This window comes from Entelurus aequoreus, linkage group LG12, assembly GCF_033978785.1.
Source record: "Entelurus aequoreus isolate RoL-2023_Sb linkage group LG12, RoL_Eaeq_v1.1, whole genome shotgun sequence".
In the NCBI taxonomy this organism is placed as follows: domain Eukaryota; kingdom Metazoa; phylum Chordata; class Actinopteri; order Syngnathiformes; family Syngnathidae; genus Entelurus; species Entelurus aequoreus.
The window spans coordinates 6,651,450-6,666,749 of record NC_084742.1 but is presented as its reverse complement, the minus strand read 5'-3'; the positions used below and the strand labels follow the sequence as shown (position 1 = coordinate 6,666,749).

The 15,300-nt window shown below is 38.9% G+C and overlaps 1 protein-coding gene across 1 annotated transcript; it reads right to left on the bottom strand.

Moving 5' to 3' along the window:
* Positions 1–628: 628 nt before the first annotated feature.
* Positions 629–10,729, bottom strand: LOC133662599 (class I histocompatibility antigen, F10 alpha chain-like). Its single transcript, XM_062066713.1, has 9 exons — positions 10,513–10,729; positions 10,062–10,340; positions 7,800–8,108; positions 7,505–7,597; positions 7,211–7,320; positions 6,733–6,792; positions 6,540–6,673; positions 4,031–4,161; positions 629–699 (listed from the first exon to the last, which is right to left on the bottom strand). Exons 1-9 carry the CDS (start codon positions 10,712–10,714, stop codon positions 629–631), a joined length of 1,389 nt encoding a protein of 462 aa, XP_061922697.1. The 5' UTR covers positions 10,715–10,729.
* Positions 10,730–15,300: the final 4,571 nt, after the last annotated feature.

Genomic DNA, 15,300 nt, shown 5'->3' with positions numbered 1-15,300 from the left:
GTGAAGAAGGAGCTGAGCCGGAAGGCAAAGCTCTCAATTTACCGGTCGATCTACGTTCCCATCCTCACCTATGGTCATGAGCTTTGGGTTATGACCGAAAGGACAAGGTCACGGGTACAAGCGGCCAAAATGAGTTTCCTCCGCCGGGTAGCTCTGTCATCCGGGGGGAGCTCAAAGTAAAGCCGCTGCTCCTCCACATCGAGAGGAGCCAGATGAGGTGGTTTGGGCATCTGGTCAGGATGCCACCCGAACGCCTCCCTAGGGAGGTGTTTCGGACAAGTTCGACCGGTAGGAGGCCACGGGGGAAGACCCAGGACAGGTTGGGAAGACTATCTCTCCCGGCTGGCCTGGGAACGCCTCGGGATCCCCCGGGAGGAGCTGGACGAAGTGGCTGGGGAGAGGGTAGTCTGGGCTTCCCTGCTTAGGCTGCTGCCCCCGCGACCTGACCTCGGATAAGCGGAAGAAGATGGATGGATGGATGGACAATGCTCTGCAGCATTCTCACAATAACAACGTCCTTTGTTTTTTAATCCGTTATGAAATAAAACATTTGAAAATGGAGCTCACGTCGTCTCTGAACTGAAGTCAGCCAAGCAGCAGTAAAGATGAGATCAATAAGGTGAAAAGGTCAGAAGTAAGGTTTCTTCAGGTAAAACATGGAGTCTCTACCGCCACCCGGTGGCCGAAAAGTATACCAGCCTGAGGACAGAAGAAGGACAGTGTTGGAGAGGAATTAAATTGTTGGGGTAAATTTGGCGATTAAAAGTTCAAAGCGCATCGGATTCCGTGTGACTGTCTGGACGCTACAATTTGTTTGATGTTCAAAATCCCGATGTTCGTCACGGCACCTTATGCGTGTGGCGAGTGTTATGTGGAAACAGTTTTGTTTGGTCGGTGGGTCGAAATTCACGATGGCCTGTGACTGTCACTACACGATCGGTCCACAAACGCGCAAAGACCACGTCACTTCCGTCAAATGGTTTTACGGCAGTTACGATCGTGCCCGCCATCCCAGTTACCATGGTTTTCTCTTTTGTAATCTTTATTTGAATAACAATATTTTATAAAAAAAGATTACATACAATACAAAACAAAAGTTACTTAGGAATACAGTATTTATTTTGGAAACTGTGCGTCATTTGTGATTAAGGGCTATGTCAGGTTCAAACACTGATGACTTCTATTAAACAGACAAGAAGCAAGGAATTAAACAGAGACAGAATTCAATTTAGCTCATTGAGGAGAAACGTCTGGGCTGTACTCTTTGTACAGTCTTCCACCACGCTCTGACGAAAGATTGCACGCCTCCTCTTTTATTTGGACTTTCCCTGATTACATGGCAACAGCTGTTTCTAAGGGGAGAGGGGGGTCGTAAACAGCCGTTGCTCTCGGTCACAAAACAGTTAAAAAAAAAGATGCCTGGAGCTTGCGTCAGGTCCTGCTTCCTCTCCGCTTTGTAGATCTCGGGTCAAGACAAAATCTTCCTGTGGATTACAATAGAAGAAAGAAACCAACACCTTCATGTCGCTTCTCATCGTACACAGTGGAGTTTTACAAGCCTTCTGCTTGGTAGGATCAAAGACAGCTTTTGTCCTCTCGCCGGGAACTCATGGCAACACAAAGTTTTGTGATCACTTAGATACAATTATTCTGACAGGCTATATAAATAAACTTTGATTGATTTATTTATTGCAACGACAGAAAAGTAAAAGTGATGGAAAATGTGGCGATAAAACTCCCTAAATTTGTTAAATCTACCCCTTGTTCATGTTTATATTTTTGTTCCTTTATACTCCCAGGTAAGATATTATTTTTATACAAAACATTGACAAAACATAAATGTCACAAAACATGATGTAGCAGCCCGCGACCCCAAAAAGGGACAAGCGGTAGAAAATGGATGGATGGATGGATGATGTAGCAGAAGCTCCGTCGTAAAATATTGCAAGTCTCGGAAGTGACCTGCTCTTCGCGCATGCGTGGACAGTGGTATTCCTTTAGTATACACTTACATACATTCTGGTCGCACAATGACTTCCACTGAAACGCATATTTTCAACACACTGAAAACCTGACATAATGCTTTCCCCAAAAATACTGAATGGATCCAAGCATCTCCCTTCGAAATAGAAGCAGAAAAATAGATGTGGGTGTAATTACTTGCGAAATCTCTGGTTAATGCGAGGGACATGCAGTGTGGTTGTTCATTCAAATGTAAACATTGACTAACAAACGACTTAAATGCAAAAAACATTGTTATAAATTCCCTTTGTCAATGATGAAAATAGAAGATAAAGATCCCTATTTAATATGTTAATTGTTGAATATAATTTATTACATTATTGTTGACGTAAACCAGTTAATAATTGAGTCATGCACATTTAAGTTGTTTAAGTCAGCCCAGAGCCTGGGGGTCTTCAAAACCCTTCTTAAGACCTACCTCTTCTTGCTGGCCTTTGACCTGAGCTGAGTCCGCCCATTGGGCCACTATTTCTAGTGCCCCCCTCACCCCCGACCCCCTTCGCTTTAGTTTTTTTTCAATTTGTCGCACTTTTATTATTATTATTTTTATTTTGCCATTTTTACTATTTATTCGACCCCTTTTGCCGTATTGCTTTTGCACTATCTTGTTTGGCTCATTTATTGTTTATGTTCCTTGTTTGTTTTTTCTTTTTGTGTTTTTTTGCTCTACGCTTTTTAACCTGTACAGCACTTTGGTTCAATTTAAAAGTTGTTGTAAACGTGCTCTATAAATAAAGTTGACTTGACTTGACTTAAGTTGAGTCTGTTTGAGTCAGGCAGTTTACCGGGCAGCCAATAGACCTGCATTTAAAATAAACTGCCTTTTTATGACAGCATGTCAAAAATAAATCTACAACTGGATACAATCTATGCCCAAATAACTGATTATTTGCCTCCTATTATTAGACTACATCCCAAAAGTGGCAGCTTTGATGACAATCCACACCACATAAAAAAGGAAAAGTGGACATATTCGATGTTATCAAGTGCAAAAACATGTTTTTACCACCTATGTTGCACTTCAATCTCCATACGCGGCACTGACATTAGTCAGAGTAGCAGCTTGTCCAACACAACAAAATATAAATAACATATTTATTCATTTATTTATGTTTAATTGTTTGTTTAATAAGATGGTAAAACACTTATTTAACTACTTTATTAATTCCCAAAGGGAAAATTGTGTGGTTAATCCAATTTGCTGCAAAATAGAAACAGAAGGAAATAAATGTCATTAATAAATAAAAGTAATAAAAAGACACAAGAGTACGAAATGTTGTTTCCCGATGAAAAAAATAGTTCATAAAGTAATAAAAGAAAGGTATACTAGTACAAATTGTTTCCTTCCAAATTAATGACAGCGTAATGTAATAAACTTAAATAAGTACCAAGTACAGTCTGAGTGGACCCTCCAATTACACATCTAATTGGTTCTTGAAATGGGTTCGCAATTGGAGAAAATAGTTTTTTGGAACACCCATAATAAATGTTGGAATTGTGGATAATGTGTTCCATCTTCGACAAACGTCCCTATTTTAGTAAAAGGATGTAATCTGTGTACACTTTAAACACAATAAAAAATAAATAAGTAAGCACAAAATATGGTAACAAAGTTTACAAAAAATTTTTTTAAAAAAATCTACGTTCAGTTACTGTTTAAAGATCGTACTGTTGCACTCTCATCCGTTACAAAAATTAACTTTAAATATAAGATCTGTAAAGTTACTCGTGTTATTTTTATACCGACTTCAACAGCAAGTTATGTCATTCCACACTCGAGATCTGACAGCGTTCTGTTGTGTGTCTCACTTAAATCGTTCCCCCTGCAACGATTATAACGCTACTAGCCACTGCTTAATCTGAGAACACAACTCTAAATGTTCTAGCATCAACCACACATTTACTTCATGTTTAACGTTTCATATTTGACGTAGGGATAATATTATAAAGACATGTTACAGTATTATAACGACATTTAACTTCAGAGGTCCCATGTTCGTGAACGTACCGTGTCTGAAAGGTGATTGGTGGAGAATGAGGAAGTGTTGTGGCTGGGAGGGACTGTCATGTGACTTCAAAGGAGTTCCCCTCATTGGCTGCAGCTGGTGGGTAGCCATCTTCCTCAGGACGAAACATCTCCTGTGTGATTTTAGAAAACCATCATGTCAAGCAAAGTCAGATCGTGGCCAGACGCTTCGAAATATCCACTTCTAGACAACAACGTCAGCGCCTGAAGGCTTTGGGGAACGTTCTGGTGTTCTTAGATTTCAAATTGGTGGAGAAATGGCCGAGTTTCAGCGAGTTAGAAAGTTCGAATTTTTCATGTTTAGTTCTGACGAGAGGGAGATATTTAACTTTAGTCTCAATTAGAGAGAAGGGCGCACCTTTGCCATAAAAGTTACATTTTCTGAGAGAGCCAAATATATCTACGTTTTACTGAAACACACGACTCACCATTCACTGCAGTTGCCGGTTTAAACTTCTCATTTAAAGTGGAGTTATCGGCATTGAAAAAAAGACTATGCGGAAACATACTTAGTTGGAAGCGTCAGACGAGGGAACAGCGTTCAACAGCATACATACTTTTAACAATCTCCCGACAAAGACCACAGCACACTGCAAAAAGTCAGTGTTCAAAAACAAGAAAAAAAAATACTAAAATGAGGGGTATTTTACTTGAACTAAGCAAAATTATCTGCCAATAGAACAAGAAAATGTGGCTTGTCAGGACTTTCCAAAACAAGTAAAATTAGCTAACCTCAATGAACCCAAAAACACCTTAAAATAAGTATATTCTCACTAATAACAAGTGCACTTTTCTTGATAGAAAAAGAGACCTTTTTGTCCAATATGTTGAAAAATATTCTTAAATGAAGTAAATGCTAGTGCCATTATCTTGATATAATGATATGCGCATGATTTTTTTTTTTCATGCTTGAACTAAGAAATTATTACTTTAAAAAAGTAGTTTTATACTTGTGAGTGTTGATGACACAGCTTTGCAACAGTTGATATTCTAGTTTCAAGCATGTTTTACTCAATATAGGTCATCAAATCTCAGCAACAAGCTGTAAAATCTTACTGAGATCATTTAGGACCAACACACTTAAAACAAGTAAAACACTTTAACATAAAATCTGCTTAGTGAGAAGAATTATCTTATCAGACAGAAAATAAGCAAATGTCACCCTTATTTGAGATATTTATTCTTACTTAGATATCAGTTTTTGCAGTGCACCGTAGACTTAAATAGCGACGACTAAACACAGGGAGACAAAATAAAGCTGCTGCAGGACACTCAAAAGGAAGTGGAACTACAAAAAAGGTGTGCAGGACAGGAACTCAACATTAAACATGGAAAAACACTAACAAACCAAAAATAAGGCAAGGCCTGGCGTACACTTTTCTTATTGCACTCAAAGAACAATTGACAATTTTACATATTACATGTAGTCTGCCACAATCTAGAATTAGGTTAGAATAGAATAGAAAGATGTATTGACATTGTATCGAATGCTTCATGATTTATGGTTGACAATTTTGATCTGTGCTTTAAGACAAATGCAATAATCATGAGTAAATACTGAAAACAATGCTATGGCTGAAAGTACACAAATAAGACATGTGGCAGGTATATAAAACACATATTAATAAAGATAAAACACAAATGAAAAAGTGGGAATTTGTAACAGAATTCAGTCAATTCACTTAGAAGACGTTAGCAAAGGTGGGCTGTGCAAAACCCCGGAAATGATGTGACAAGCTGACCAATCAGGGCTTTTTTTTTGTCAAACTTTATTTCAACAAAAACTATGACACAAATAAAGTCAAACAATCAGAAAATGCAAGTAAACACGTTTTTCAAAATATGTACATGAACATATTTGTTCACTTTAATTTTCCAACAGTCTTTATAAATTGAAGCAAAATAATTACCAAAAAAATAGAACATACAAAAAAACATGAAACGTGCAAAGGATAAAAATTTAGGGAAAAAAAGAGTCATTACTATGGTTTTTATTTTGTCTTTGATGGAATTTGTCTTTATGTATTTTACAATTGGGGAAGATTTCACAACCTTTTTGTCTTTGTCATCAATAGTGAACGCTGATGCTAAGATAATATTTTTTTTATGTGCATGTTATCCGGTTTGATCAGTGTCAAAATAAAAGCACATTTTATAAAATAAACCCGGCATTATGCCTGCAGTTGGTCAAGCTGATGGTCTTGTAGTCCATTCCGGTCTTGTGCGGGTCTACAATCTTCGGCAGCTCTTTGGTCTTGCCCGTGGCGGACAACAAACGGAATTTATTGACAGAGATGTGACACAATGTGATATTGATCACAAGCAGCGGTGATTCAAAGAAAGAGGAAATCCTTGTCATGATGTCAAGGTGATGAAACGTGAGCCCCGAATGATTTCATAGCAACCAACTTATTTTTCTAATCAAGCCACCAACAGCCAAAGAAGAATCTATGGTATAACAAGAGAAGCAGTCGGATGAAGAAGAAAGCACATCTCCATCTCATCTCCAAGGGTGATGACGTGCCTCAGCCATGGAGACATCTCTCTGTGCACAAAGCATCCTGGAGGAAGAAGATGACTCAGCACATTCCCAACAAACACACATGAATCCAAGTTGAACATCTTCTTCACACAAAGTCCCAAGAACATTTAGAGGTGCAAACAGTCCATGTGAGCTAACTCACCGCGTCCCACTCAGCCTTCAGCCGGCATGTTCTCGGGGAGCTCGGCCCCGCCGTGGCGAGCTGTGGGACAAACGCACCGTGAGCCGGTTACTCCCGCTAAGCAAACACCTCACACTGGTGGAGGAAGAACATCCAGAAGGTGGCTCATCACTCACATCAGATCTTTGAGGGGTGACTTAGAAACATCAAGAAGCAGAGTGCTGATCTTCTACTTCCTGACTAAGATACATTCTTGATGAGTCAGCAAACCTGAATGTGCACACTTGATGTCTCATTTGGTCGATCCTCATCATGAGGACTCATGTCAAAAGTTCGATATAAAGTGTGGCATATTGATGGATGGAAACTCTGTCTTTTATAGTGAAAGTTGGGATTTTCAGGCTAAACTTGTCACAAACGTCTGCATCAGACCTTCATATGAGTGATGCTTCACCACGGCTTTGTTTCTTGCGGCTCAAAGAAAATATGTTTTGCTTACGAGCTGGATCGTATTTGGCTGAAATGACAGAGAAACAAAAGGTGAAATGGACTTTTTCCTCACGTCACGCTGTGTTTCTATGTGAGAGTGGGTGCTCTGTCTCTGTGGATCTTTGAGGAGGAGGAGAAGGAAAAAGGGGGAAAAAAATAAGAAAAAGGGGAAGAAGAAGAAAAAGAGAAAGGGCGAAAGAAGAAAAAGAAAGTGAAGAATGAAAAGAATAAGAAAGTGAAGAATGAAAAGAAAAAGAAGAAAAAAAATGATGACAAGTAAAAGAAGGAAATCTGTGTTCCTCACCTTGTCTGTGTCGCCTGACGAGGAAGATGGCCGCCAGGAGGGCCGCCACAGCCACGACCGCCGCCGTGGCACCGATGGCGACGCTCCAGTGGTCTGTTGAGAGCAAAAAGCACAAGTGGAGTGACAAAGCATGAAGAGGAAACCTTCATGACTACTTTGCATGCAGACGTTAAGCGTTGTCATGGTGACACGGATCAATAACGGCGACACGGATCAATAATGCCGACACGGATCATTAATGGCGAGAGGTGGACTTGTGATAGGAAACATCTCCAACTAAATGTGTCTTTCTCACCTTCATGGCTTGCGTTGCTCAGGATGCTTCTTCTCTCCAGCTTGGTGACCAAGTCCTCCTCGACGCCAGACAGCTGGAACACACATTCGTACTTGCCCTCCACGTCGGCCGTCACCTCCACTTTCAGCCCCACCGACATCTGGAAGGTTCCGTCGTGGTTGGGGAGCAGCTCTCCGTGCTCCACGTCCTCGAACATCTGCTCGCCGTCTTTCCTCCAAAACAGGTCGGCTAGGTCGGGGTAGAAACCTGTCGCCATGCAGGTGACCGGAGAGGACGGCGTCTTCTGGAGGAGGAACACCTCTGGAAGCTCTGCACAGGAAGTGATGTCACGTGTGGACAGAAGACAACGTGGGGAGAAGGTGTGAACGGAGGTGAAGATGGAGAGAAGGTGTGAACGGAGGTGAAGATGGAAAGAAAAGGACAAAAAGAAGATACAGGTGTGAACAGAGGTAAAATGGAGAGAAGTTGTGAACGGAGGTGAAGATGGAGAGAAGTTGTGAACGGAAGTGAAAATGGAGAGAAGTTAGAAATGGAGGTAAAGATGGTGTGAACGGAGGTGAAGATGGATGGAAGGTGTGAACGGAGATGAAGATGGAGAGAAGGTGAGAATAAATGTAAATATGGAAAGAAAGAGAATGAAGTTAAAGATGGAGTGAATGTGAGCATGAAGATGGAGAGAAAAAAGAGAGAGAAGGTAAAAGTGGAGAGAAAAAAGAAAGAATGAAGGGGAAAAGAGAGAATGAAGGTAAAGATGGAGAGAAGGTGTGAGTGGAGGTAAAGATGGAAAAAAAGAAGAATGAAGGTAAAGATTGTGAGAAGAAAAAGAATGAAAGAAAAGATCAGAGAAAAAAGTGAATGAAAGTAAAGATGGAAAGAAAGAAGAGAATAAATGTAAAGATTGAGAAAAAAGAATGAAGGTAAAGATGGAGATAAAGAGAATGAAGGTAAAGATGGAGAGAAGGTGAGAATGAAAGTAAAGATGGGGAAAAGGTGAGAATAAAGGTAAAGATTAAGAGAATGAAGGTAAAGATGGAAAGAAAGAAGAGAATAAAGGTAAAGATTGAGAAAAAAAGAATGAAGGTAATGATGGAGAGAAAGAGAATGAAGGTAAAGATGGAGAAAAGGTGAGAATAAAGGGAACAATGGAAAGAAAGAAGAGAATAAAGGTAAAGATTAAGAGAATGAAGGTAAAGATGGAAAGAAAGAAGAGAATAAAGGTAAAGATTGAGGAAAAAAGAATGAAGGTAAAGATGGAGAGAAAGAGAATGAAGGTAAAGATGGAGGGAAGGTGAGAATAAAAGTAAAGATAGAGAAAAGGTGAGAATAAAGGTAAAGATGGAAAGAAAGAAGAGAATAAAGGTAAAGATGGAAAGACAGAAGAGAATAAAGGTAAAGATTAAGAGAATGAAGGTAAAGATGGAACGAAAGAAGAGAATAAAGGTAAAGATTAAGAGAATGAAGGTAAAGATGGAAAGAAAGAAGAGAATAAAGGTAAAGATTAAGAGAATGAAGGTAAAGATGGAAAGAAAGAAGAAAATAAAGGTAAAGATTGAGAAAAAAAGAATGAAGGTAATGATAGAGAGAAAGAGAATGAAGGTAAAGATGGAGAAAAGGTGAGAATAAAGGTAAAGATGGAAAGAAAGAAGAGAATAAAGGTAAAGATTAAGAGAATGAAGGTAAAGATGGAAAGAAAGAAGAGAATAAAGGTAAAGATTGAGAAAAAAAAGAATGAAGGCAAAGATGGAGAGAAAGAGAATGAAAGTAAAGATAGAGAAAAGGTGAGAATAAAGGTAAAGATGGAAAGAAAGAAGAGAATAAAGGTAAAGATGGAAAGAAAGAAGAGAATAAAGGTAAAGATTGAGAAAAAAGAATGAAGGTAAAGATGGAGAGAAGGTGAGAATGAAAGTAAATATGGAGAAAAATAGAAAATTAAGGTAAAGATGGAAAAAAGGTGAGAATAAAGGTAAAGATGGAAAGAAAGAAGAGAATAAAGGTAAAGATGGAAAGAAAGAAGAGAATAAAGGTAAAGATGGAAAGAAAGAAGAGAATAAAGGTAAAGATGGAGAGAAAGAAGAGAATGAAGGTACCGATGGAGAGAAAGAAGAGAATGAAGGTAACGATGGAGAGAAAGAAGAGAATGAAGGTAAAGATGGAGAGAAAGTGACAAAGAAAAGTATAAAGAGACAGAGTGTAATGTCAGTAATGTTCCTATAGGAGGCGTGCTAACATGTTAAAAGGTGAAAGTACAAGGTGTGTTTTTACCTGTTCTCATTAGGACCTCCTTGCCATACTCCACATACTTCTTCAAGTAAGAAGGACATTCCTCAGTGTAGTAATACTTTTGGTAGTCTAGTCTAAGTATTTCCTGGTCCCACTTGAGTTTGGAGAGGAAAGCTTGTTGTTTTGCTGCAGTATATGTCCATGTCTTCATGTCCAACGACATGAAATCTTCTCCATCATAACCATGCTGATGCCAACCTTTAACTTCATCAGTCTCATCATTCCATTCACATCCTGACATCCACTGGTAAGTGTGAACACCTGAGAGACACAAAGTGTTGTAAAGCAGAGTGAAACACACACAATGTGTTTTATGTAGAATATTATGGGATGGACAGAGACAAGTGTCAGTGCAGTAATGTGTGTTTTTACTACAGTATAAAAAGAGTACTTCAAATATATTTGAATAGTAGAAAGTTCAAGATAAACAAACCTCCAGTTTGGTTGAAACGCTTCTTAAGAATTTCAATGTTGACTTTGTTGACTTGCTCCTGAGCAACAAAGTTCTCTGTTTCTCTCTGCCAGTAGTTTGGATCCTCTTCTGTGATTTGGTTCATCCAGTCCTGTTTGGCTTCTGCTTTCCTGCTCTCGCTGTCATAGTGAACCACCTGGACTTCATCAACATAAGCAACCATCACAAACTCTGGGAAGTTTGGAACTTGAGAGGACGAAGTGTAGAAATACTTCAGCGTGTGAATCACTGAAAGAAGAGCAACTTTTTATTATTTTGTGTCATGTTCAACAATCTTGCAGTGTGAATATTTGATGTCATTCAGTCTTCAGTCGGGTCTTAAAGTGAACATCAAACACTGCCAGACATCACAGTCTACAGTCACATGGTGTCTATGAAAAATACAACACAATAATAATATTACTAACATTTATTTTAATAAGCCATCTGTTGACAGTTTGTACATTTTGAAAATAAACGTATTTTTTTTCTCCAATGGAGGATGAATAATGTCAAGTACAAATGTGTAGACGCCCAAAGTTGTACACACCCTCAACACACAGACTAATAACTACTTTCATTTCTCAATAAATATTTTACATTTATGTCACAGGAGGTTAAATAAATTGTTTAACCTTTAATAACAAGTTTGTATTTTTCAAAATTATTTGTGTATATCTAGACATTTGTTTAGGCATTTTGTTTGTCCTAATTAAAAGAAAAGACATCAATTATTTTCACATCATTTGTATGAGCTTTTTTAGTGGGAAATGATATGTTCAATAAATCCCATTCAAAGTTTAAACAAATGATAAAACACAAAAATAATATTGATGTATTTCAGGAGAATTTCCTCAGTCACAGTTCAATTAAAGATGACAGGAAAGTGAGTGAATTTGTTCAAGTTGAACAACAATGAAGATGAAAACAATGACGTTATTCTTGTTATCTCAAAGAGATAAATGGTGTAGTGGGTAGAGCGCCCGTGTCAGAAACCTGAGGGTTGCAGGTTCGCTCCCCGCCTCTTACCATGCCGTTGTGTCCTTGGGCGGGACACTTCACCCTTGCCCCCGGTGCCACTCACACCGGTGAATGAATGTTGAATGAATGATAGGTGGTGGTCGGAGGGGCCGTAGGCGCAAATTGGCAGCCACGCTTCCGTCAGTCTTCCCCAGGGCAGCTCTGGCTACGAAAGTAGCTTACCACCACCAGGTGTGAATGAATGATGGGTTTTTAACATGTAAAGCGACTTTGAGTACTTAGAAAAGCGCTATATAAATCCCAGGTATTATTATTATCTCAAAGTAAAAAATGTTAGGATTAAAAATAAATGACAGATTAGATTTTGTAAATAGATATGTTTCAAACGAATAATGATAAGGTAATAATAAGATTGAATAAGATAAGAACGAGTAGAATTAATAACTAGAAACTCACAGAATAAGTGGAGGCACAAAGAGGATTTATGAATAATGTTTATATATATATATATTTATTTTTAAAAGGAGGACTTACCAGGCGCCCCGCTGTGCATTTGCACGACCAAAAGACATAATAAAAACAAGTTCATGATGTCAGCACAAAATAAAAAGATGTTTTCCACTTTTAATCCCGCTGAGAAAGACAAACTGACTAACAACCAGGAAACACCAACAAGGAAGTGTCGAGGCCCTTTTAAGAATGCGCCACCTGAGCCAATGAGGAGTCATGGGGATGGAATGGGGAGCTCCACTAACCACGTTAAACCCAGATTCCGAACTAACAAAGGTCTTAACTCATTCTCTTTCTATGCCACATCAATGTGGAATGCGCTCCCAACAGGTATAAAGGAAAGGGCATCTCTATCCTCCTTCAAAACCGCAATAAAAGTTCACCTCCAGGCAGCTACAACCCTAAACTAACACCCTCCCCGGATTGCTAATAATCAAATGTAAACAATCAAATGCAGATACTTTTTCTTATGCCTTCTGATCTCTCTCTCTCTCTCTCTGTCTCTCTATATGTCCACTACTTGCTGTCCATATCCTACCCCCCCCCCCCCTCCACACCCCTGATTGAAAATAATGTAAATAATTCAATGTGATTATCTTGTGTGATGACTGTATTATGATGATAGTATATATCTGTATCATGAATCAATTTAAGTGGATCCCGACTTAAACAAGTTGAAAAACGTATTCGGGTGTTACCATTTAGTGGTCAATTGTACGGAATATGTACTTCACTGTGCAACCTACTAATAAAAGTCTCAATCAATCCAAAAAAAAGAGTCAGCATTATGTGACGTCATCATTGATAGAGAGCGCCCCATGTGGCCACGTCGGGTAAATGCTTGAGTAGAGTTTTCTGGGAAATCACGTGACCTGACAAGAACAACCGGCGCGTCAAGTTTGCAGCCAAATTTCCCTATCAGAGGTTTATTTTCTTCTAATGTTCACCAATTTATTCATTGAATAGAAAGAAAGAGGAAGAAAGAGGAAAGAAGATGACATTTAGAGTTAAAAGTAATGAAAAGGTTGAACATCCAATCAGTGATCGTGTTATAGTCCTCCCAGGAAAGCATACAAATGACGTACATTTTTTCATATATGGGACATTATGAGCATATCTTCTACATGAAAACATACTGCAATATACATTTTTTGTGTGTCTGAAACATTTCAGAGCACAGTTGCAGTTATTGCCAGCATCTTCTATTCGCGCACCTTCAGCGTGGTGTAAAGTGGATTCTGTTGTAGATGCACTGCTTCTAAAATGCCCTGAAAAAACGCGACCGGTAGGAGCATGATAACATGATTTAAATGAGTGTTTCCATGGTGAAAGCCACATAGTACATGCAAAAGGGTCATTTCATGATTGTTTTTTTTCTACGTTTAAAACCCTTCCTTGTGGTCTTCATACATGTAATGGTGGTTCTTTGGTCAACATTTTGCATAGATTATGTCTTACAGACCATCTTTCTGCCTGTCTATTCAGGATGCGTTTTGTGAGCGGTCTTGTTTACGTGCAGCCACCTCGACTGCGCCTTCTCCCCGTCAGCCATGTTGTAGTTTTTACCGCTTCCATATGTAGTTTGCTGACAAATCACATTTAGAACTGTATGGTACTTTGTATTAGAAATGGCAACAGCGAAGCATGTATGTTTATTTATGAGCCAGTCTGCCCCACAACAAGAGTTTAGAGAAAAAATTGCTTATTGACTACAATGGCGGACAATGGCAAAGCTCTTCGAGTAAAATTTACTATATTGTGATTACTTGTGGAGTATATTGTGACTAAATTGAGAACAGGAAGTGAACAAAAGTTTTAGCAACTGTTACGTAAAAGAAAAGGGGTATGATTAAATAAGCTCTGCTTCTTCCTACTCCTTTTCGAACATGTTGAAAAGAGAAACTCAAAATCAAACTCAAACTCAAATAATGATTGATAGGGCAGAAAGTGCGTCCCCACTTTTTTTCTTTTTATTTCACTTCTGAATTTGAACCTCCATTATGTCTTCCAAGCGTAAGGCGTCCCTGGTGGAGTAACGGGACACGCTTCTGCCTTGCATGGGTTCGATTCCCGGACAGGGTTGCATCGAGAAGGGCGACCGCTCTTATAAAACTTGAAAGCATTCATGCGATTGATCAAAGTGCTGAAAGTGGGGAAAAGTGTGAGGCAGACGCTTTTGGTGGGCAAATCATCAAAGAAAAGGAAAGTGAAAGTGAAATTAGACACGGTAAAGCCAAACATTGACTGCTGTTATCTTTTTTCAACATTTTTAGGTGCCACCGTCAAGTAAGGAAATGTTGGCAAAAAACACTTACAAGCTTATTTGACTTTGACCCAATTAATGTTTTGAAAATGTGGACTATTTAATATAATAATACATATATTTTATTAATACAATAATGAAGTAATAAGTTTGGGCATGTGTAATATTGTTTGTCTGAATATACTGAATGTTTTCATCCTGGTATTAATAATAATTATAACAACAATGCTCTGCGGGTTGTCCGCAGATCTTGCCCCAAGTGGAGGAGTTCAAGTACCTCGGAGTCTTGTTCACGAGTGAGGGAAGAGTGCATCGTGAGATCGACAGGCGGATCGGTGCGGCGTCTTCAGTAATGCGGACGCTGTATCGATCCGTTGTGGTGAAGAAGGAGCTGAGCCGGAAGGAAAAGCTCTCAATTTACCGGTCGATCTACGTTCTCATCCTCACTTATGGTCATGAGCTTTGGGTTATGACCAAAAGGACAAGATCACGGGTACAAGCGGTCGAAATGAGTTTCCTGGACCCCGACTTAAACAAATTGAAAAACTTATTCGGGTTTTACCATTTAGTGGTCAATTGTACGGAATATGTACTGTACTGTGCAATCTACTGATAAAAGTCTCAATCAATCAATCCTCCGCCGGGTGGCGTGGCTCTCCCTTAGAGATAGGGTGAGAAGCTCTGACATCCGGGGGTAGCTCCAAGTAAAGCCGCTGCTCCTCCACATCAAATTGTGACATAATAAATAAACCATGAAATCAATTAATAATTAAATGATTCAATAATTGAACTTTGAAATAAATAATCCAATAATTAAATGTACTTTTACATTGAATAAATCAATGACACGGTTAGTAACACATTTATGTATTTGTTTACAAAAAATCAATTAATGACAGTGACAAGTAATTATTTTTATTTTGTCCTATTTGACCAACTTCCCAGGTAACACCTAACGTTAACGTAACGTTACTGTATGGTTCTCTTTTGGTTATGCAAGATGAGAACGTTCTAAG

Excerpts from the sequence above, each read along its gene's own strand:
- LOC133662599 (XM_062066713.1), bottom strand. The coding sequence starts at position 10,714 with ATGGTTGCTTATGTTGATGAAGTCCAGGTGGTTCACTATGACAGCGAG. Across the intron at positions 10,341-10,512 it reads GCGTTTCAACCAAACTGGAG|GTGTTCACACTTACCAGTGG; the intron begins GTTTGTTTATCT and ends TGTGTCTCTCAG. Across the intron at positions 7,598-7,799 it reads GAGCAACGCAAGCCATGAAG|ACCACTGGAGCGTCGCCATC; the intron begins GTGAGAAAGACA and ends TGCTCTCAACAG.